The following is a 21,572-nucleotide window of genomic DNA, read 5'->3' as shown; positions in this document are numbered from 1 at the left end:
TTCAGCCTAGATATATTAGGAGACCCCAATGTCTACCAGCTAACAGTTTTTTCCTGCTGTTCAGGACTAACGGTATTCGTTTTTTAGTAATTGCAGCTTGGTCATTGCCAAGCCAACCAGCTTCACATACCTCATACAACTTCATACAGCACAAGGTAAATTTTTATGTTTCCTAGTCACGCCATCCCATTTCACACCCCTTCTTTCCTCACACACTGGTTTTTGGTTGGCTCTTCATTTTATTTTATTTTATACATTTTTTCCTCACCCTATTTGTTTGGTTTGTTTTTTCACTCTTCACTTTTTTGCCAACACTTGGTTCATCACATCATTACACTAGGCTTGTCACACCATCACACCAGGATTTTCCTCATCATGCACTCTCCCAAGGATTCCCCTTTTTTCACTCATAGCACACATTTTCACTCACATATTAGGTACTACTTGCACATTAGATTTGGGTTGCCAGCAATACTAATTCAATTTGATTATTTATTTGTTTAATCTATGTGATTCAACTACCATCCCTAAAAACATACACACATTTTTGGTCTCCATATATCTATATAATTTAAATTAATTTTTACTATGATGACTTATATACAAATATGTTACTTCTTTAATGGCTGCTCATGGATGTCTGTTGCAGGTGTTCGGTCTCCCGCTCCCCCGGGGGGACGTGTACCAGTGTGGCTCCTTGTAAGCCCCAGGGGGCTGGCTCTTTCCCCGGGTGGGGGGTTGGGGATAGCCTGCGCGCCGCCCGGACCCCTCCATGGCTCCCCAATGCCCCCACTAGATATGCCTACTTCACTTCAACGGTAAAACCCATCATTATGGTTTATCCAATGTGATCTTTTTTAGAAAATCATATACTATTTTCAATATTTGTATTGTTTTATAGATTCAGATGTGCCCCCTGAAGAGACCGCAATAGGTCGAAACGCGTCGGGGCTTCGATATTTTACTACTCCATGTAATGTAATGATGTGATATGCATTTTGCCGTTTATGAAATATGAATTCATCATTGTACTAGATTTTACATGAATATACGACATCTTGTCAAATAAATTGTTTTACTAAATGATCTTTTGTAATGGTACAGCTTGCTGCTTTAAAGCCCAATCAGGGGAATCCTAAATTCTTTTATCTATTTCAGGGTGTGCAGCTCCCTTGTTCTCTCCCATGTATGTCCCCCCCTAGTTACAATTTTTCTTGGGTGGTTAAACACCCCTCCCCGCTTTGACATACCAGAGATCAAAACAGGTAGCAGTGTGTCTTATGCCACCTTCAGATTCCAGCACTTACCAATTTAATTTTAACATATATACAACTTTTGAATATATTTTGTTCCAATCAAGGGGGAATCGGTCTGCGATTCAACCCTTTCCCCTTCCATGCACCAGGAGAAACTGACTCCTGTACTGCATGACATTTAATATTTCACATGGTAGTTTATGACTGAAACTCTATTGGTTTCCATGCAGGAGTCTGGAGTTAGGGCACACTGCTCCTGTTTAATATATGCAACATTTATTATTATTGTTTTCTCGGTACACCTCATGATCATGCCAAATGCCAATCTATATGTGGTTCTCACGCTTGGGGGATCGTTGTTGGGTCCCGGTGGGTGCGGTTCCACTCTCCCTCCCCCCTCTGGGTGGAGCCTGCCCTCCTTGAGACTTCCCGGCAGGGTGGGGGCATGTGGATATTCCGCACGCCCCCATGTTTGCTCTGCCTAGCGCCTATTATTAGGCGCCGTGGCGAGCTTCACCCTGCCGGCGGCGTCCCGCGTTCACCTCCGGAGTGTCTATGGCGGTGTGCGCGTGCGCGGCCCGGCGCGCGTGCGCCGTCATGACGTCACGCGTTTTGCGACGGAGATGACGACGGTGGTCGGGACCGTTCGGTCTTCCGGGACGCCGAGGGAGCCACACGTGGGCTGTAGTTGGCGGCCCACACGCCATTATCCTGGATGGGTGGGGGAGCTGGGCACCTGCATGTGATTACTCCATCAGCTTCAGCCTAGATATATTAGGAGACCCCAATGTCTACCAGCTAACAGTTTTTTCCTGCTGTTCAGGACTAACGGTATTCGTTTTTTAGTAATTGCAGCTTGGTCATTGCCAAGCCAACCAGCTTCACATACCTCATACAACTTCATACAGCACAAGGTAAATTTTTATGTTTCCTAGTCACGCCATCCCATTTCACACCCCTTCTTTCCTCACACACTGCTTTTTGGTTGGCTCTTCATTTTATTTTATTTTATACATTTTTTCCTCACCCTATTTGTTTTTTCACTCTTCACTTTTTTGCCAACACTTGGTTCATCACATCATTACACTAGGCTTGTCACACCATCACACCAGGATTTTCCTCATCATGCATTCTCCCAAGGATTCCCCTTTTTTCACTCATAGCACACATTTTCACTCACATATTAGGTACTACTTGCACATTAGATTTGGGTTGCCAGCAATACTAATTCAATTTGATTATTTATTTGTTTAATCTATGTGATTCAACTACCATCCCTAAAAACATACACACATTTTTGGTCTCCATATATCTATATAATTTAAATTAATTTTTACTATGATGACTTATATACAAATATGTTACTTCTTTAATGGCTGCTCATGGATGTCTGTTGCAGGTGTTCGGTCTCCCGCTCCCCCGGGGGGACGTGTACCAGTGTGGCTCCTTGTAAGCCCCAGGGGGCTGGCTCTTTCCCCGGGTGGGGGGTTGGGGATGGCCTGCGCGCCGCCCGGACCCCTCCATGGCTCCCCAATGCCCCCACTAGATATGCCTACTTCACTTCAACGGTAAAACCCATCATTATGGTTTATCCAATGTGATCTTTTTTAGAAAATCATATACTATTTTCAATATTTGTATTGTTTTATAGATTCAGATGTGCCCCCTGAAGAGACCGCAATAGGTCGAAACGCGTCGGGGCTTCGATATTTTACTACTCCATGTAATGTAATGATGTGATATGCATTTTGCCGTTTATGAAATATGAATTCATCATTGTACTAGATTTTACATGAATATACGACATCTTGTCAAATAAATTGTTTTACTAAATGATCTTTTGTAATGGTACAGCTTGCTGCTTTAAAGCCCAATCAGGGGAATCCTAAATTCTTTTATCTATTTCAGGGTGTGCAGCTCCCTTGTTCTCTCCCATGTATGTCCCCCCCTAGTTACAATTTTTCTTGGGTGGTTAAACACCCCTCCCCGCTTTGACATACCAGAGATCAAAACAGGTAGCAGTGTGTCTTATGCCACCTTCAGATTCCAGCACTTACCAATTTAATTTTAACATATATACAACTTTTGAATATATTTTGTTCCAATCAAGGGGGAATCGGTCTGCGATTCAACCCTTTCCCCTTCCATGCACCAGGAGAAACTGACTCCTGTACTGCATGACATTTAATATTTAATATTTCACATGGTAGTTTATGACTGAAACTCTATTGGTTTCCATGCAGGAGTCTGGAGTTAGGGCACACTGCTCCTGTTTAATATATGCAACATTTATTATTATTGTTTTCTCGGTACACCTCATGATCATGCCAAATGCCAATCTATATGTGGTTCTCACGCTTGGGGGATCGTTGTTGGGTCCCGGTGGGTGCGGTTCCACTCTCCCTCCCCCCTCTGGGTGGAGCCTGCCCTCCTTGAGACTTCCCGGCAGGGTGGGGGCATGTGGATATTCCGCACGCCCCCATGTTTGCTCTGCCTAGCGCCTATTATTAGGCGCCGTGGCGAGCTTCACCCTGCCGGCGGCGTCCCGCGTTCACCTCCGGAGTGTCTATGGCGGTGTGCGCGTGCACGGCCCGGCGCGCGCGCGCCGTCATGACGTCACGCGTTTTGCGACGGAGATGACGGTGGTCGGGACCGTTCGGTCTTCCGGGACGCCGAGGGAGCCACACGTGGGCTGTAGTTGGCGGCCCACACGCCATTATCCTGGATGGGTGGGGGAGCTGGGCACCTGCATGTGATTACTCCATCAGCTTCAGCCTAGATATATTAGGAGACCCCAATGTCTACCAGCTAACAGTTTTTTCCTGCTGTTCAGGACTAACGGTATTCGTTTTTTAGTAATTGCAGCTTGGTCATTGCCAAGCCAACCAGCTTCACATACCTCATACAACTTCATACAGCACAAGGTAAATTTTTATGTTTCCTAGTCACGCCATCCCATTTCACACCCCTTCTTTCCTCACACACTGCTTTTTGGTTGGCTCTTCATTTTATTTTATTTTATACATTTTTTCCTCACCCTATTTGTTTTTTCACTCTTCACTTTTTTCCCAACACTTGGTTCATCACATCATTACACTAGGCTTGTCACACCATCACACCAGGATTTTCCTCATCATGCACTCTCCCAAGGATTCCCCTTTTTTCACTCATAGCACACATTTTCACTCACATATTAGGTACTACTTGCACATTAGATTTGGGTTGCCAGCAATACTAATTCAATTTGATTATTTATTTGTTTAATCTATGTGATTCAACTACCATCCCTAAAAACATACACACATTTTTGGTCTCCATATATCTATATAATTTAAATTAATTTTTACTATGATGACTTATATACAAATATGTTACTTCTTTAATGGCTGCTCATGGATGTCTGTTGCAGGTGTTCGGTCTCCCGCTCCCCCGGGGGGACGTGTACCAGTGTGGCTCCTTGTAAGCCCCAGGGGGCTGGCTCTTTCCCCGGGTGGGGGGTTGGGGATGGCCTGCGCGCCACCCGGACCCCTCCATGGCTCCCCAATGCCCCCACTAGATATGCCTACTTCACTTCAACGGTAAAACCCATCATTATGGTTTATCCAATGTGATCTTTTTTAGAAAATCATATACTATTTTCAATATTTGTATTGTTTTATAGATTCAGATGTGCCCCCTGAAGAGACCGCAATAGGTCGAAACGCGTCGGAGCTTCGATATTTTACTACTCCATGTAATGTAATGATGTGATATGCATTTTGCCGTTTATGAAATATGAATTCATCATTGTACTAGATTTTACATGAATATACGACATCTTGTCAAATAAATTGTTTTACTAAATGATCTTTTGTAATGGTACATCTTGCTGCTTTAAAGCCCAATCAGGGGAATCCTAAATTCTTTTATCTATTTCAGGGTGTGCAGCTCCCTTGTTCTCTCCCATGTATGTCCCCCCCTAGAGGCCAGGTGGTCTTTTGAAAAAGAAACAGTGACCAACTGGGTAGTTCCCATATGGATTGTTTTCTCTCTTTTTACTTGGGAGGGGGTTGAGTTCCTTTAATTATGGTATGGTTGCCCCTTTGCTTTAGGGAAGGTGAACAGGTTTGAGATAGATACAAACACAATTGTGACCCCCTTGAGAGAGCAGCTGCAGTAGAGTGGCGTGATGGCCCAAACTTTGTAGGAAGCTGGAATGGAAGCAGAGACCAAAATTCGAGTTTGTAGGGTACAATGTCCTGTACCAGAGGGATTTTAAAAAAAAAGTATACTATTCAAGGAAGAGATCTGTCCACTCCCTTTTTCGAACATACATTCACTTCTGTCTGGAGCAAGTGAGATTTTAAGGCCTCTTGCACACAATACTTTTGTTCAAGCATCTATTTTTCAGCCTTTCGTATGTATTGGCACGCATTTGTGCAGATGCACGTGCGCAACTTCACAAATGCAAACTTCTTGTGTTCATAAAGTTAAAACATTTGCATGCATGAGGCATAAATTAATGCCCAAACTTTTGAAGAGCAAGGGCTACTTCATTGACTTGGTAACCGGTCACAATGAGCATAAAGGGGAAGGCAGGCCTGTGTCCACTCTGCAAATATGTAGAGCAGACATGGATGCAAACCACTCTACCCTAAGGGCCCTCCGATCCAGACAGAAGGGGACAGGATTTCTCCCCCTTTTTAAAAAAAAAAAAAAAAAAAAAAAAATCAGATTGACAGGTGTAAACAGACAAGAGTCAGTTTACAGCTGCCGCTCTATAGCGGTGAATGGAGAGTCTGTTTGAGTCCACCTGAAAAACTATGTGAAAGAGGCCCAAGACTGCTTTCACACTGATGCACAGCGGTTTACCAGCTCAACTAACCTCAATCTTCACTTCTTCCTCAGGATTCCTGCAGCTGGCTGGTACTGGTGTCCCAGATAGCAGGTTCCTATGTCCCAATACGCCATCCGAGCATAATTGTGACAGAAACATGCAGCTGCAGTAGCTAGCAGAGCCAATTCTTCCAATCACAGGCAGAGTACATTTGGTATCACTCCACCTGTGAAGGAGACGGCACTATACAGGAAGCATTGGCTCCGCTTCCTCTAGCGGCAGCTCCGTTCTTCGCACTAATGCTCGGAGCTAGCGTGTCAGGAACCTACAATCTGGGCTTGCCGATCCGCCAGCGGTTGGACACCCCTGATGTAGGGTCTGGAAGGAAATCTGGACCGACGAGCTGCAGATTGGAAATGTGCTGCAAGCAGCAGTTTGACAGGCTGAGAAGTTACTCATGCATAAAGACAACTGGAACTCTGCAGAAGAGGTACTGTGACTGATAAAAGGATGGTAAAGGAGAGTTGGTGCAGGAACACCATCACTTTTAATGCCAGTTACATGGTCTGAAAATCAGTCCATGTACAGGTACCCATTTGACAGAAGCCAAGCAAGACTGGCTTCTGTTGAATGGGCATGTTGGAAAACCAGCAGCATATCAGTGCTGGCAGTACCAATCAGTGTGTCCTGGCAGGGCCCTGTCAGAACACAATAGTACAGAAATCTGTCAGGTCTTTACCACTGAGCCTGCTGCGTCAAACGTGTACCAGACTTAAATACGTTTTTAAAGATCATGGGTGGGTATCCTTTACTATAGATAACATCCAGAAATTACACTCTTAAACACCAGGTGGCAGAGATCTCTGGTTGGAAAAGACTTAAGTCTCACCTGGGATTCAGACATCCAAGTGTTAAATTCTAACCAGTTGGCATGTTTTGTGAGAAATGGGAAGTGCTGGCTAATCTGTTAGATGATATAACCTTGGAGCAGACAGCTAAAAAGGTTGACAGATGTGCATGCTGCAATGGCAGGTTGCAGGGAAAGACCCGAGTGAGACTAAAGATTTATAATAGTCTTCTAGTGTTCTTTCCACCAGGTTTTTAAAACACAAGGCATGTCAGTCTTAATGAAAAATGGTTGGGTAAGAATGGGGACAAAGCATCATTTAGAAACCTTTCTTCCATAGGGTATAGGAAGAACTTCTTGGGCATCACTAAGTAAACTGGATTTAAAGGGGTTGTAAAGGTTCACGTTTTCTGCACCTTAATGCATATGCATTAAGGTGAAAAAACCATCCAACAATGCTAGCCCCCCCATTTTACTTACCTGACCCCTCGAAAATCCCGTGCTCGCTCCCATCCTCGTCGCTCAGCCTGGCTGTTGATTGGCTAGAATGGATGGATTGAAAGCAGCGCAGCCATTGGCTCGCACCGCTGTTAATCACATCCAATGATGGGGCTGAGTGATATTCGGCGGCTATAGCCGCCGGCTGTATCATGGGAGCGCTCCCGCAAGAACTAAACACCATGCGAGAGAGCTGAGACAGCTGCCCAGGGACCCCAGGAGACCAGGTTCGGGGGCCACTCTGCAAAATGAGCTGCACAGTGGAAGTATAACATGTTTGTTATTAAAAATAAATAAAAAAAATTTGCCTTTACAACCCCTTTAAGGGCCAATTAGAACCTTTAGATGTACTTTCAAGTGGTGATGTTTAACATGTTTTAGAGACTTTGATATGCAACATGTAAAACTGCAAACCTAGAGGTAGTTGTGTTGCAACTGGTACTTTCTAATGTCCAGTTTAAAGTGAAGGCTTTAAAACACACACTAAAAAATAAAGACAAAGTAAAAAAATAAATAAAGTTTATTAAAAATATGTAAAGTACTGCACAGCAGCATAGTTTGAGTATGTCACATTTACATCTGGGGGTCCACCCATCTGACGCACCAGTATCGACAACTTGTCTTTATGGAAGATCCAGTTATTCCCAGGCAACCTACAAATAAAGTTAATTTATGAATCCTCTTTTGCATGTTCTACATACATTAAAAAACAAGGCAAGCATGTTGGAAAATAGAAGTGACCAATTGGAGCTCCAAAGCTATATTATGGCATTCTGAAACCAGCAGCAATTCTCAGGCATAAAACTAAATTTGCGCAATTCAAGCACTCCAAATTTCAAGACACCAGAAGATTCTGTGATAAGGTTGTTGCTCTGATGCCAGATTTCAAGACACCAGAAGATTCTGTGATAAGGTTGTTGCTCTTACTGATGCCAGATCAGTGCCACATACATATAGGTCCACATGACTGCAAACATGAACCGCTCAATTCCAAAAATATATGTGGGAAATGGGTTCAGTGGCTCAGAATTTTTACAAGGAAACTAAAGCACATTAACCATCACATTTTAATTATTAGATTACAGGGCCATAGTAGTTGATGTACATTTTTGGAGACTTATATCATCACTTTAACACACAAATTGCCAAAGTAGCTGTACCCAGAAACTGGTATACATGCAACTTCCTCTTCAATTTAAAAGATGTGCTTTTCAGGCTCATTAAGCTATAACGTATTCTATCTCCATGCAATCTCATTAAGCTATAACTTATTCCATCGCCATGCAATGCAAGTGAAGAGACAACCAGCTTTAGCCTACAGGGTTACACAATGTGCCAAAATAAAGACACAGGCTGTGTTCATTGAAAAGTATTGTACAGGATTTTGTTGCACATCACAATATGGGAGACAATACAATACAATACAATACTATACAAGAGGGCCCTGTCCACAAGAGCTTACAATCCAATAGGATGGGGCAAGTGGTACAAAAAGGTAATAAACTTATCAGCTCATCTCCTACACAGCTAAGGCAGGATAGGCTTCCCTGAAGAGAAGGGTTTTCAGGGATCATCTAAAAAAGGTGGCCAAAGTAGGAGATTGCGGTAGAGAGTTAGAGGGTGGGAAAGGCTCTGGAGAAGTCCTAGAGGAGCATTGGAGGAGACAGGAGAGCAAGAGGTCTTGGGAGGAGCAGAGGATAATTTGGGTGATATTTGGAGACATGATCGGTAAAGTAGCCTGGGGCAGAACTGTGAATGTCTTTATTACAATTGAATTTGCAGCTTTAAAAGCGGTACAATAGTTGTGGAAAACTGACCAATTTCTGAAATTGGAAGCAAATGGAGGGATTGGCAAACTAGTCTGGCAGCAGCAATCATGATAGATTGAAGGGATAGCCTATAGAGGTAGGCCTATGGGAAAGGGAGTCAAGGCACGCAAGGAAGTGAATTAGTTTTGTTTGATTAGTTAAAAAAGGGGAAATTTTAGCAATGGTGAAAAGCAGCATTTTGACAGCAACTGGATCTGGGGCTGAAACAGGTCAAAATGTAGGACAGTGATGACAGACATTGGCACCTCAGATGTTTTGCAACTACATTTCCCATGATGCTCATGCACTCTGCAGTGTAGTTGAGCATCATGGGAAATGTAATTTCAAAACATCTGGGATGCCAAGGTTTGCCATCACTGGTCTAGGATTACGCCTAGTACCCTGGCATGAGGGAGGTGACCGATAGGTATCTGACTTTTCCATAAAGATAAATACTACAAGCTCAGTTTAAGACCTATTTGACACGGAGGAATTTTTCCAGGCACTTTAGAGCCTCATCTGCAGTCCGTGTGAAAGCCCAAGTGCTTTCACACTGGGGAGCTGCGTGGGCACTTTTAACCCTTTATTTGGCTGCTAGCGGGGGTTTAAAGTTCCTTGAAAACATCAGTAAAGATCTTCAAAAACTAGCAGCGCTTTACCGTTATCGCAGCCACTCTGTCAGTGTGAAAAAGGGCTCTTATAGAGATCTTGTTTGAGGAAAAGTGACATCCATGCTGATAGTTCAGTTAGTAATGCAAGAGGAGACTGAGTGAGGTGAAGAGTGGAAAGATTTGGGGTGTTCAGCATAGAGATATTGGAAAGGGTGTAAAGTTGAGATGTCAGATTGTGGATCTGTTAGCTCTTTCTATAGTAGATTCCAAATTTACTTACTGTACACATCAGAATGTTATGACTTCCAACCTCAAGTCAAGCCAGGCAGTAAAGCAAAGTAATACAGAATAGCCACCTGTAAAAATATGACAAAAGTCAATACAAGTTTTGATATTCCCCCCCCCCATATATAGCTAAAAGAAATACCCTAAGCAGAATGTAGTGAGTAGTGTAACTGTCTAGACCTGCAGCTATAAAAAGCGGTACAATCCTTTGGTGGAAAACCCACCAATTTCTGCAGTCACAAAACTGAAGAACCTACACGTACTACTGTCTACATCAGTATTTGCGTTGGGCAATTAAAGATTACCAATGAGCACAAGCTTTACTATATAAAAAAAAAAAATAATGAGGCTTTGTTATAAAGTATGAGAACTGTAGTTTTGCACCAAGTAAAACGATATATATTCTACTGATGGGGCAACAGTCTAACTCAAAAGAAACTGACAGTAAAGCTGGATACACACTATACAACATTTGTTTGATTTTAGATTTACCAAAACCATGTAGTACAAGGGTCTGCCTGACTACATACAAATTGAGACTGAAGGTTTGACCACATATGGTTTTGGTAATAAAAGTGTATATAGTGTTTATCCAAGTTTTAAGTGCAAATAGGAGCTTACTGGAAGCAAGCTGATGCTGAAAGATGTGCATGCTACCTATATAGTCAGTGATATACTGCCAACCTCTCTGCATAAAAACCTTAGCATTGCAAGCTGATTCAATCCAGCCACTAAAGCCAGTTAGCATTAAAGTGTACGTATAGACAAGTTACTGGTTTTAGAGAAGGGTAAACGTTTGTGGTTTATGCCCTGTCTGGGGAGATTTTTTACCCATTTGTCCTACTGACCACTGTCAAGAGAAAAGTAATGGTAAATCCAAAAAAATTGGAGTTGTCAAACATGGAGGGGAAATCTTATTTGTAGTTATTCCAGTGACGTGCCTTATGGGGACCTCCGTTCACCAAAAAGATTTACATCCAGTAAGCTTACAGGGATGAAATTAAAAAAAAAAATCTGGACACAGGAGGGGGGGGGGGGGGAAGGTTTTAACCCTTTCCCTATTCCATTCAAATCATTTTTGGCTATACATACACATTAAACTTTTAAAAAGATCAAAATCACAATCAAGTCATGACAAAGGAAAGTCTGTTCTTACCTACAAGCACATAACTGCCCCTTCTGGCTCGCACTGCCTGCTAGGCTTAACATGAAGGTTCTGTATTCTGGTCTGACTCCTTCCGATGAGCTGATGAATCCCTTTATCTTGCTAGTTGCTTAAGTGTCAGCTTATCTGAATTAAATGGATGACCGGCTACTCTTTTGTAGCAAGACTGGTCTGAGCTGCTGAATAATATCTTCCTTGCTAGCAGTCACTGGAGATTGTCTCTCTAAAATGGCTCAGTTCCTGACTGTCTTCATCCTCAGACGACCATTCTAGCTGATTTTTTTTTTTTTTTATAACCAGGTATAAGTTGAGAGTCAAAGCCTTTCATCAAAAGAATCCACCAAGATAATTTCATGTGAAGGACACTAGATGCATGTCAAGTTTTTTTTTTTTTTATGGTCATACTAGGCCGACTTGGCAGATTAGGCAGTTAAGCATCAGGTCAGCTGAAACCAAATATGGCAGCACAGTTCGATAGTATGACACTTGTTAAGCAGATTTTCCCCACGTTTATATGGTTAACTGAATCCTTTGCATCTATCCCCTAGCCATAAAGTAGCATAGTAAACTTCTCTGGCCACCAAATCAAAAGTAGTATAAAGAAAAAAAAACCCTTGCCCAACAAACTCCAAGAAGCAGGCTGACATGCCTATTTTGACTTGTCAGAGCCAAGCCACCTACATCTGAGATATGCATAATGCACCACAGACAGCATGGGGCAGTCACATAACATGCTTGGCGTGGGAGGTTGCTGGACAGTGCCGTTTTGTCTACGCTGTGCCCTATTAATAACTGGGTCTCATGACAGATGTTAACCAATTAAGCACTAAAGTTATCCAGAAGCTTCAGTACATTTGGCACCAGCTTCTCTGAATATCTGCCTTAACCATTTAGCAACTTCCCCATTTACCACAGCAGGGCAGTCGCTCTGCCAAATGACGTACTTAAGTACGTGATCAAACATTTACAGGTCTGGGGCTCGTGCCACCGGCGACCCACTCCTGTTGTGAATGGACACAGTGGGAGCCAGTCTGTGGGTCTGGTGGACCCGATGCCTGCCTATTGTTCAGGTCACAGGCAGTCTATAAAAACAAGTCAGTTCTGCAAGCAGGGAAGACTGATCCTGCAAAGCAGGAACACTGATCTCTGCCTTCCAATTGTCAAAGCACCTACCTCAGTAAGCACAACCTAGGCAGTTAACCCCCTCATAGCCAGTGTCAGTACAGTGATTATATTTTAGCACTGATCACTGTATTGGTGTCACAAGAGTCAGTGCCTGATTTGTCCGCTGCTATGTTGCAGTCCCACTATATATATATATATATATATATATCTCATTTTTTTATTTATATCCATCTCCCATAGTATGTAGAAGCTAGAACTTTTGTGCAAACCAGTCTGCTTATTAGGATTATTTTTACCAAAAACCTATAGCAGACAACATATTGGCCTAATTGAAGAAATTTGATTTTTACTGGGTATGTTTTATAGCAGAAAGTAAAATTTTTTCTTCAAAATTGGTGTTTTAGTGCATAAAATACTGCAGGTCATCAATTACCAAATGAAAGCTCTATATATATTTGTGGGAAAATTTGTCAAACAGCCGCATTGCAAAAAAAAAAAAAAAAAAAAAAAAAAAAAAAAAAAAAAAGGGCCTGTCATGAAGGGGTTAAAACCTTTGATGTCAAGTGGTTAACCATGAATTAACCCCTTTACTAAAGACAAAGTAAGAAACTTTACAGTAACAAATGCTTGGGTTGGGGCAACAGACAAATTTGGCCCTCAAATCTGGTTCTGACCCAACTTTTTTTATTGGCCCACTAAGACAGTTGCTCTTATGGAGACAGTAGCATGTGGAAAGATCAGCATGTAGCAGCAACATATAACTCACCCCCAGCCTGCAAAGCATTGCACTCAGCAGATTACTTGGTGCAGTGCTAGGCTTCCGCAGCCTCTTCTAGCCTCCTGTTCAAACAGATAAACGCTAACAGCTGGAGGAGTCACTGGAATGAACGTGGTGGCAAGTGTGTAGTTCATTCATAGCCATCTGAATGATTGACTCAGCTCCGCAGATGTCAAACGTGACAGCAACTGCCGGGGAGAAGAACCCCTGCACATTGTCACAGGAGACTGGTTGTGTTCTGTGGGGTGGGTCTGCTTTGCATCATACTTCATCCCAAATATGGGTGTAACACGGTTTAAAAAGGATGGAGTTGATTTTTCAAAGTAGAATGTCAGTTACAGTAACCCTGAACACCTCATAAATTTACACATTTTCCTGCAGCCCAGGTGCAGAGGCATTTATGGCCATAAGATTAAGTCTTGTGGTCTCCTTTCCTATACTGAAGTTACTAGCTCTTAACTTCATTGCACACTGAGCTATCACAATGTACATTACAAGCTGTAGCAAATCGAGAGCCTGACAATTTCCTGGCTAGACGACATCTAGTCTTAAATTCCCAGCCCGACTCCCCCTGCCCCCTCCCTTTCATTCATGGGTGCCCATCATGCTACCTACAGTGGTTTGTACTCTGGTAGCAGACTGACATCCACCCACTGCATAACTACCAGGAGCTGGGCAACTGCTTACATGAGGGTGCTGTGATTTCAAAAGTACAGCATCTTGATAATTTATTTAAAGGTCATTAGCATAGTAGAGGGATAATAAAATAAACCAGAGTTTTGTAGTATTAGGGTACTAAGAAGTTTTATCAAAGCGTGCTGTACGGCTTCAAAGCCAAGTCAGCACAAGCATTAAGTCACCAGTCTGACTTATGAATCCATTTGTCAAGTCACCCTTATGCACAATGTCATAAGACTGGCTTCCTTGGCTATAAAGGAGAAAAAAAACCTATGGACACCATTTTTCTTCATATAGCCCTATACAATCTAGGACTAATGGTGGATATAAAACTAACCTTATTAAAAAGCCCTTCCTAGTTACCATATAAACAGCATACTTTGTTGGAGGATAGCAAGTATTAAATGGAATAAGTACCACTAGACTTATATAAGGCATATGTGGACACTACTGACAGAAGGCCAATTACAAATCCCACTAAATTCTGGAACCACAAACCTAGGCTTATAAGCAGTCTTCAGGACACCAACCACAAGAAAGTATTTAACACAGGTTAAAAAAAAAAAAAAAGGGGGGGGACACATTTATTCAAGAGTCATGATGTCTTTACATATTAAAAAATAAAATAAACTAAAAAAAAGGAATCCTATACAATAAAACCCAGTCCTAGGAATGCGTGACACTTCAACAATACATTAATATTAAAGTCTTCATATTTCTTCCTGTGTTTTTCCTCACACATAAAGATTTGCTAACATTTCTTCATGTAGCAGCTATGCCCTGCCACAACTGTGCTTGGCTGAATTCAACTTGTGTAGTAACCTGTCGCTTGCCTGGCTGTCCTCTCCTGCTAAGCATTTCCTGTTGAATAATATGGAATAAGTGCGTTAATCTACACATGTCAAAGGCCAAAGTGTAATGGCAGTAACCTGTCTGGCACGATTTGTTCCATTAGAAAGACTGCCATTGCATTACAACAACTTACCTAAAGCTGTTTAAAATCTTCTTCCGCCACCATATCCACTGCCACCGCTGGAACCACCTCCATAGCCACCTGGGAAAAAAAAAAACACGCAGTTTAGAATTTTTGGAAATTCCCATTGTCAGCTTAAAGATTAAGGTGTCCGTTTATGAAGCAGTGAAATCTATTCACTGCTTCGTTCTCCGGCATTCACAGTGAAGAATCTTCTCCTCTGTGTGCCAGTTTATGAAGCGGTGTAGATCGCTTCACCTTTGGAGGAGTGAAGTGATCTACAAATGCTTCAAATAGTGGAGAACGTCCCCTGATACTGGAATCTCGTGAGACTTTACGGGATTACAGCACCAGATGTCAGTTTATCAAGCAGTGATAAATTATCACCGCTCAACGGCGTGGATTAATGTTAATAAAATAATGTGTCCCCCTACATTATACACATATGTATACACACACACACTATATATACACATGTATACATACACACACACACACACACACACACACACACACACACACACACACATGATATATATATACACATATACACATTATATGTATATATGTATAAATATGTATACACATAAATATGACAGGGGGACATGCTTACAGTGTTGGGGGGTCTGAACGAGGCATAAGGAAGTTAAAAATCTTCCTCCTTCCCCCTCAGATCCCCCCAGATTTCCTCTTCACTCCCCGATTCACCACCTCTGAGATGGTGAACCTGGGAGTGTGAATTCTGACACAGATCGCCAGTGAAGCGGTGAGATCACCGCTTCATAAACTGGCCGTTACTGTGTCATTCAATGAGGATTCTCCGTGTGTAGAGATAATCGGCGGGAGAACAAGTTCAAACATGTTCTCCCCCGATTATCACTGTTTCATAAACTGTTTATGGACTGTGATCTGCGGTGATCCTCGGGATCACCGCTTCATAAACGGACACCTAAGGGCAATCAATTACTGACTATTCATCTACAGAATTCACAAGATTTAAGTAGGAAGTTACCTGGGAACTACAAATGCCTGTGAATCTAGGTTATGAGGGATTGCTCTAGTTCTGCTCCTAGTGACAAAACAGTGACTCCTCCATAGGAGACAACATTGTCATCCTAGGACACAAATGTGTTACAAGCAGAAACAAGGTAATAAAGAGTCAAAATGTCTGCATTGAGAATATAGCACAAAATTAGGCTCTGTAAAGGTTAACCATTGATCTGTACAAGAGGGCAGACCATACTTCAAGCACAAAACCCATGCTTAAAATGTAAAGTGCAAGTTCACCTTTATAGAAAATATGTAATGTGAGCTTACTATTTACCACCTCTCATTCCCCAGTCATGCTGACAGGGAGACCCACAATCACCTGCTGTGCGACATCAGGTTGCCACTATACCAGTCTGGGGATTTGAAATCCCTTCAGCTTTCTTGCCTTCCCCAGCACTGACCGTATGGGTTAGATGTGCATTGGTCAGCACCGTCATGTGATAGACGACCAATTAGAATGCCCATCTGTACACAGAGGTACATTTAGGTGATTAAGCCGATTGGACTTCAAATTCCTGGACCATAAAAGCAGCATTTTGATTTTTTTCATAACAGGACTCAAGGTCAACAGTAGCTGGGGAGAGATGAGGGAGTCCAGTCCCTGCTGGCAGAACACGATTACTCATGGCAGCTTTAGCAGCTGCCAGCAGTAACCGCATGAAACCAGGCTTGTTGCACTGAAGTTAATCAATAGACCAGCTAGCCCATAGATGGATTGAATCCCTGCTGCACTGCCTGAGATTAGATCCATCTATGGTCGGCTTAGATTGTAAAGTTTATTCCCCTCCCCCTATAAAAACCATGTTACTTACCTGCTCTGTTGCGGTGCAGCCCAGATCCCTCCCTCCTTGTGCCCCCAACAGCAAGCAGCTTGCTATGGGAGGAGCAGAGCCACAGCTCCATGTATTCAGACACAGAGCCTTGACCCGATCACCCTCTTGATTGGCAAGCTGACAGCAGCCAATGGTGTCGCTGTGTCAGTCAATCAGGGAGAATACGACAGCTGAGACACTTGTGGACATAGTGTTATGTTAAGGGGTGCTGCTGCACACAGGCTTGATGTTTAAAAAAAAAAGCCTTTACAACTTGTTAAAAAGGACCTGTCATACCACAATGAGAATATACAGAACTCTAGAATCGCTTAAACTTCTATTATCCACAAATAAAAAAAAGTTTCTCACCACCACTATTAAAAGGTTTCTCACCACCACTATAAGGTCCAGAATTCCTTGCACTGTAATTTCCACCTTTCATTGGCCCAAAGTTTGAAGATGACTGGTTATTGAAGCTGCCAAAGTCACTGTAGCTGCCGCTACCACCGCCACCACTGCTGCCACCAAAGTTTCCTTTAAAAAAATAAAAAATATTTAGAAGAAACAAAGACATGAAAAAAGGGGTAAGAAACGACACAATATAATCTTGCCAATTACCATTTCCACCACCAAATCCACTGCCCCCGCCACTATAGCCATCGTATCCACCACCACTTCCACCATAACCAGCTTGGCCACCGCCTCCTCCATAACCTTGTCCACCTCCATATCCACGGTTTCCAGAGTAGGGTGGGTTGCTTCCATATCCATCATTGCCAAATCCGTTGTTGTAGCCACCATCATTGCCACCTCCATATCCACCACGTCCACTAAAACCACCTAGGAGGCAAACAGATTCATGAATGCTATGAAAAACCAATAAACTTTTAGGGTTTCCGTTTGAAGTTACAAATGACAACTTACCACCCCCCCTGCTTCCACCAAAGTTTCCTCCGCGGCCACCATAGCTTTCACTGCCACCAAAACCACCACCACCACGTCCAAAGTTTCCTCCTCCTCCGCCACCACGTCCTAGGGAAAATAAGTAAAATTTTAGTTTATAGTACCATAAAAAAAAAAAAAAAAAAAAAAAAAAAAGGAAAAAACTGACCACAAGCAAAACTAGAAGTCCCATGAAATTCTAGACTACACCCTAGTGCTTCCTTAGATACCAATCCTTCCCTTAGTATGTTTAGACACATTTGAAATAGCACATTTACTGTACAACAGCTAAATTCAGGTCTGTCCTATCACCAGCATATTCTATAATACCACAAGCATCAGATACCAGTTTTCTGAACCAAAAGCCTCCTCTGCCATGGCAGTAAATCCTGCACAAATTACTGAATGTCAACTTTGAGGCTACAAAAGGGCCAGAAGTCAGAATACATGTTTTAAATCTCACCTCTTTGGCTGGACGATGCTGTGGACATCTCTTGCCTGGACAAAGCTTTCCTTACTTCACAATTGTGGTCATTGATGGTATGGTATTTCTGAACTGTAAAAAGTTAGATGTTAAACGATGCACACATTCAACATAGTAAAGTTTAAGAACCACACGAAAGCAATTACTTACTGACAATTTTGTCGACTGAATCGTGGTCTTCAAAAGTAACAAAGGCAAACCCCCTTTTCTTGCCATTAGTGCGGTCTGTCATTATCTCAACAGCTTCTATCTTTCCATACTGTTCAAAATAGTCTCGTAAGTGAGATTCTTCTGTGTCCTCTTTTATTCCTCCAACAAAGATTTTCTTTACAGTTAGATGTGCTCCTGGTCTTTGGGAGTCCTGAAATAACACAAGATCCTTAGGACTGCAGTATGCCAAAATAATTAAAACACAATCAAGACTTAACCCCTAGACATACCTCTCTGGAAACTGCTCGTTTAGGCTCCACCATGCGACCATCCACCCTATGCGGTCTTGCGTTCATAGCAGCATCAACTTCCTCAGTGTTAGCATAAGTAACAAAGCCAAAGCCACGGGATCGTTTTGAGCCTGGATCTCTCATGACCTATAAAACAAAACCAACCCTTATTACCATACAAACCTGGAACATTTACCAAGTCCCCCAGCAGTGTCTTTAATTTAATGTGCCCCCCCCGTGCTAGGAACCCCAAATTTGGTGAGCAAACACAGTGGACCTAGAACTAAAACATATCCAAAGTTGGGGTACCTATCACCAAGTGGCCCTGAGATATGGGGCCCCAAAATCAGGTCCAAAAATGTCACTCTGCTGCAGAAAAGTGCTTGACATTTTGCGACCCGACTTTGGGACCCTGTATCTCGGGCCACTTGGTGCTAGGAACCCCAAATGGATATGTTGTAGTGCTAGTTCCACTGTTAAAAACACCAAATTTGGGGTTCCTAGCACCAAGTGACCCCGAGATACGAGGCCCCAAACTTGGGTCGCAAAATGTCATTCTCTGCAGACGCTTCTAAATGCAAACACGGCATGCAAATGCAGCAAAACAGGCGTTTCTAAACACTAGTTTTAGCTTTTAAAAACGTGTTCAGCAGAGTTTGCACCATGTGTGCATGAGGCCTAAAGCATTTTCAAAAGATGTTTCATATATAGTGTATGGCCAGCATTAGGTGGAAGAAATGAAGCAAAAGACATACTAACAAATGCAAGAAGAATGCTTCTAACATGCGACAGGTTTATACGATAAACACAAGTTAAAGTTATTTCGGCTAAGTGAAACTTACCACACAGTCGGTTAGGGCGCCCCATTGTTCAAAATGGTTTCGAAGGCTTTCATCTGTCGTCTCGAAGCTTAAACCGCCAATGAAAAGCTTGCGGAGTTGTTCAGGTTCCTTGGGTGCCTAACAACAGAGGCCAGATTATAGCATGGCAATAAAAGCTTAAAAAAGTTTTGGCTGTCATCCTTACCAGTAACAGAAGTGACCAATTACAGCAGCTGTATGGGGAAATTGAGCCCCATTAAAACTAGCAGATGCAAGGCATACTTTACTGGTGTGCAAGTGAATGGACGGTGCAATAATCGCAATTTTACAAAACATCACACCATAAAGTCAAAAACATTTCATTTAGCTGTATGCACCACTACTGAGCAGTAATGTGTTGAAAGTAGGCAAGTAGAACTCTCCTATAACAGGTTAGTCAGCTCAGGTGATGGATGAGGGGCAGGGAACTTTAAGGCTAGTCAAATTTCAGCTGCAAACTCGCATCAAGCTCATCATACAGAGCTTTTCTGTGATGGGAGGAGGGAATATATGTAAGGCTAGTTAGGTTTAAGCTAAGACTCCATTTTAGCTGAAGCTTCACAAAATTTAATAATGCCCTTATATTATGCTGTGTCAAAACAGTAAGGGTGAGCTCACACCACAAAAACACTTAAGATACACTTTGAATGCATATTCAACAAGTTTTGATGCATTCTGGAGAGTTTTATGGATGGATGCATGCAAGAGCCCCCCCCCCCCCCCCCCCCACTATACTGGGGTTATGTGGTTTACCACGTTCTAGTAGAGTCTTGGAAAAAAGCAGTATGTTCTACTTCTATTTCTGGAACTGGATTGCCCTGGAAACTGGACTGGTGTCAACTACGCCATTAGAAACATAACTTTACATGTGTATGATGCAGGAAAAAAAAAAAAAAAAAAAAGTAAAACAAAAAAAATGGACTGTATGTGGTGTGAGCTGGCCCAAAGTAAAATCCCTTGGAGGGACAGGATGAGTGGAAAAAACCCACCACAATTTACACCTCTATTCTAGAATCAATGACACTGGCTCCATAGTCAGCACAATTCCTAATCCCCCCCATATGAACTGGATCAAGAACCCCATTGGCATCATTTGTATCAGACGAGCCCAACGTTTACAGAAACAAAGGATCACTGAATCAAGGTGACCCATTGATAAGATGTCTCTTTACTTCCTGCTCCATAACCAAACAGGAAGTGAGAGGAGATTCCTGTGAGAAAATCAGTGTCCCCAATCAAAGATGTCCCTTCTATTGCTATTCTGGTGACCAAAATGTGTTCATTTCTCTCAATTTTGATAATGGTAAATAACAATTGGAATAGCTGAATCTCTAATGGAGCACAAAGCAAGGAAAAAAAAATTCACACACTCCTATCCACGGTCTCAAAAAAACGCATTTCTAGTTTCAGATAAATAACCCGAGTGAGGCTCCCCAGACATGACGTCCTTTCATGGAGCCAAGGTCGATCTTCGGTATAAAAGACGAGATGTCAGGCCCGGTAATGTAATATATAAGCCAATAACAATTAATGGGCGCCTTCACGTGTATGAAGCGCCCAGTGTCTCCATCTCCGTGTATAAGGCGGGGGGGGGGGGGGGGCGATGGACGCGGCCGAGGAAAATGGCGCAGCGCACGTGGAGTGGGCCGCAACCTGCCAAGATGGCGGCGGACAAAGCGCGCGTCCCCCTCCCCCATGTCTGCGGATACACGCACAGGCCGCTTGGCTTTGTCTATGGGAAGCGAACACCGAATAGAACGTATAGCGAAACGACACACCAATACAGACCGAGATAGATGCGTCACGCCGGATACATTATTATTCCCTCACTAAACCCGACTCCATACCGGGATATAAACCGAACCTCACTCCCCACATATGTCCCCGCGACTCCTTAACTAACCTCTGACTTGTGCATGATGGCAATATACGGCTGTTCCTCCGCTCAAACGTCGACCACACCAGGCTCTCACCGCTGCGATGAAGGGCGTCGACTTGCGTACAGCACCTATTTACCTCAGCAAAGCCCGCCCACCAAATTCCTCATTCGTCCGCATCTACTTCCGGCCTCCCTGATTGGACAGACAGCCTGCTTTGTGCTTCCTTTCATTGGATCGTCTGAAGCAGCCGCTTGTACACGCCCC

The 21,572-nt window shown here is 42.9% G+C and overlaps 1 protein-coding gene across 5 annotated transcripts; it reads right to left on the bottom strand.

The window, feature by feature from the left end:
* Positions 1 to 7,919: 7,919 nt before the first annotated feature.
* HNRNPA1 (heterogeneous nuclear ribonucleoprotein A1) lies at positions 7,920 to 21,488 on the bottom strand. Of its 5 annotated transcripts, XR_012241540.1 has the most exons (11): positions 21,332 to 21,487; positions 19,411 to 19,527; positions 18,569 to 18,715; positions 18,279 to 18,489; positions 18,108 to 18,200; positions 17,627 to 17,734; positions 17,321 to 17,542; positions 17,072 to 17,236; positions 14,853 to 14,921; positions 10,117 to 10,192; positions 7,920 to 8,070 (listed from the first exon to the last, which is right to left on the bottom strand). XR_012241540.1 is itself a non-coding variant. In XM_073613623.1 (10 exons), exons 1-9 carry the CDS (start codon positions 21,344 to 21,346, stop codon positions 14,863 to 14,865), a joined length of 1,137 nt encoding a protein of 378 aa, XP_073469724.1. In that variant the 5' UTR covers positions 21,347 to 21,487; the 3' UTR covers positions 14,435 to 14,728; positions 14,853 to 14,862. The 5 variants fall into 5 exon arrangements, 3 of the variants coding, with proteins under 3 accessions (XP_073469724.1, XP_073469725.1, XP_073469723.1); XR_012241539.1 differs by having other exon boundaries at positions 17,096 to 17,542; positions 21,332 to 21,488; XM_073613623.1 differs by lacking the exons at positions 7,920 to 8,070; positions 10,117 to 10,192 and adding an exon at positions 14,435 to 14,728.
* Between the last annotated feature and the right edge of the window lie 84 nt (positions 21,489 to 21,572).

The sequence above is a fragment of the Aquarana catesbeiana genome, linkage group LG02 (assembly GCF_042186555.1).
Source record: "Aquarana catesbeiana isolate 2022-GZ linkage group LG02, ASM4218655v1, whole genome shotgun sequence".
Classification (NCBI taxonomy): Eukaryota; Metazoa; Chordata; class Amphibia; order Anura; family Ranidae; genus Aquarana; species Aquarana catesbeiana.
Note: the sequence above shows the minus strand (reverse complement) of the source record. Positions and strands in the feature narration are given on the sequence as shown.

What these genes read in the sequence shown, in the direction of transcription:
- HNRNPA1 (XM_073613622.1), bottom strand. An exon ending in AACGAGCAGTTTCCAGAGAG is followed by an intron (nt 18,490 to 18,568) that starts GTATGTCTAGGG and finishes GTGTTATTTCAG; the next exon opens with GACTCCCAAAGACCAGGAGC. An exon ending in TTCAGTCGACAAAATTGTCA is followed by an intron (nt 18,201 to 18,278) that starts GTAAGTAATTGC and finishes AACTTTTTACAG; the next exon opens with TTCAGAAATACCATACCATC.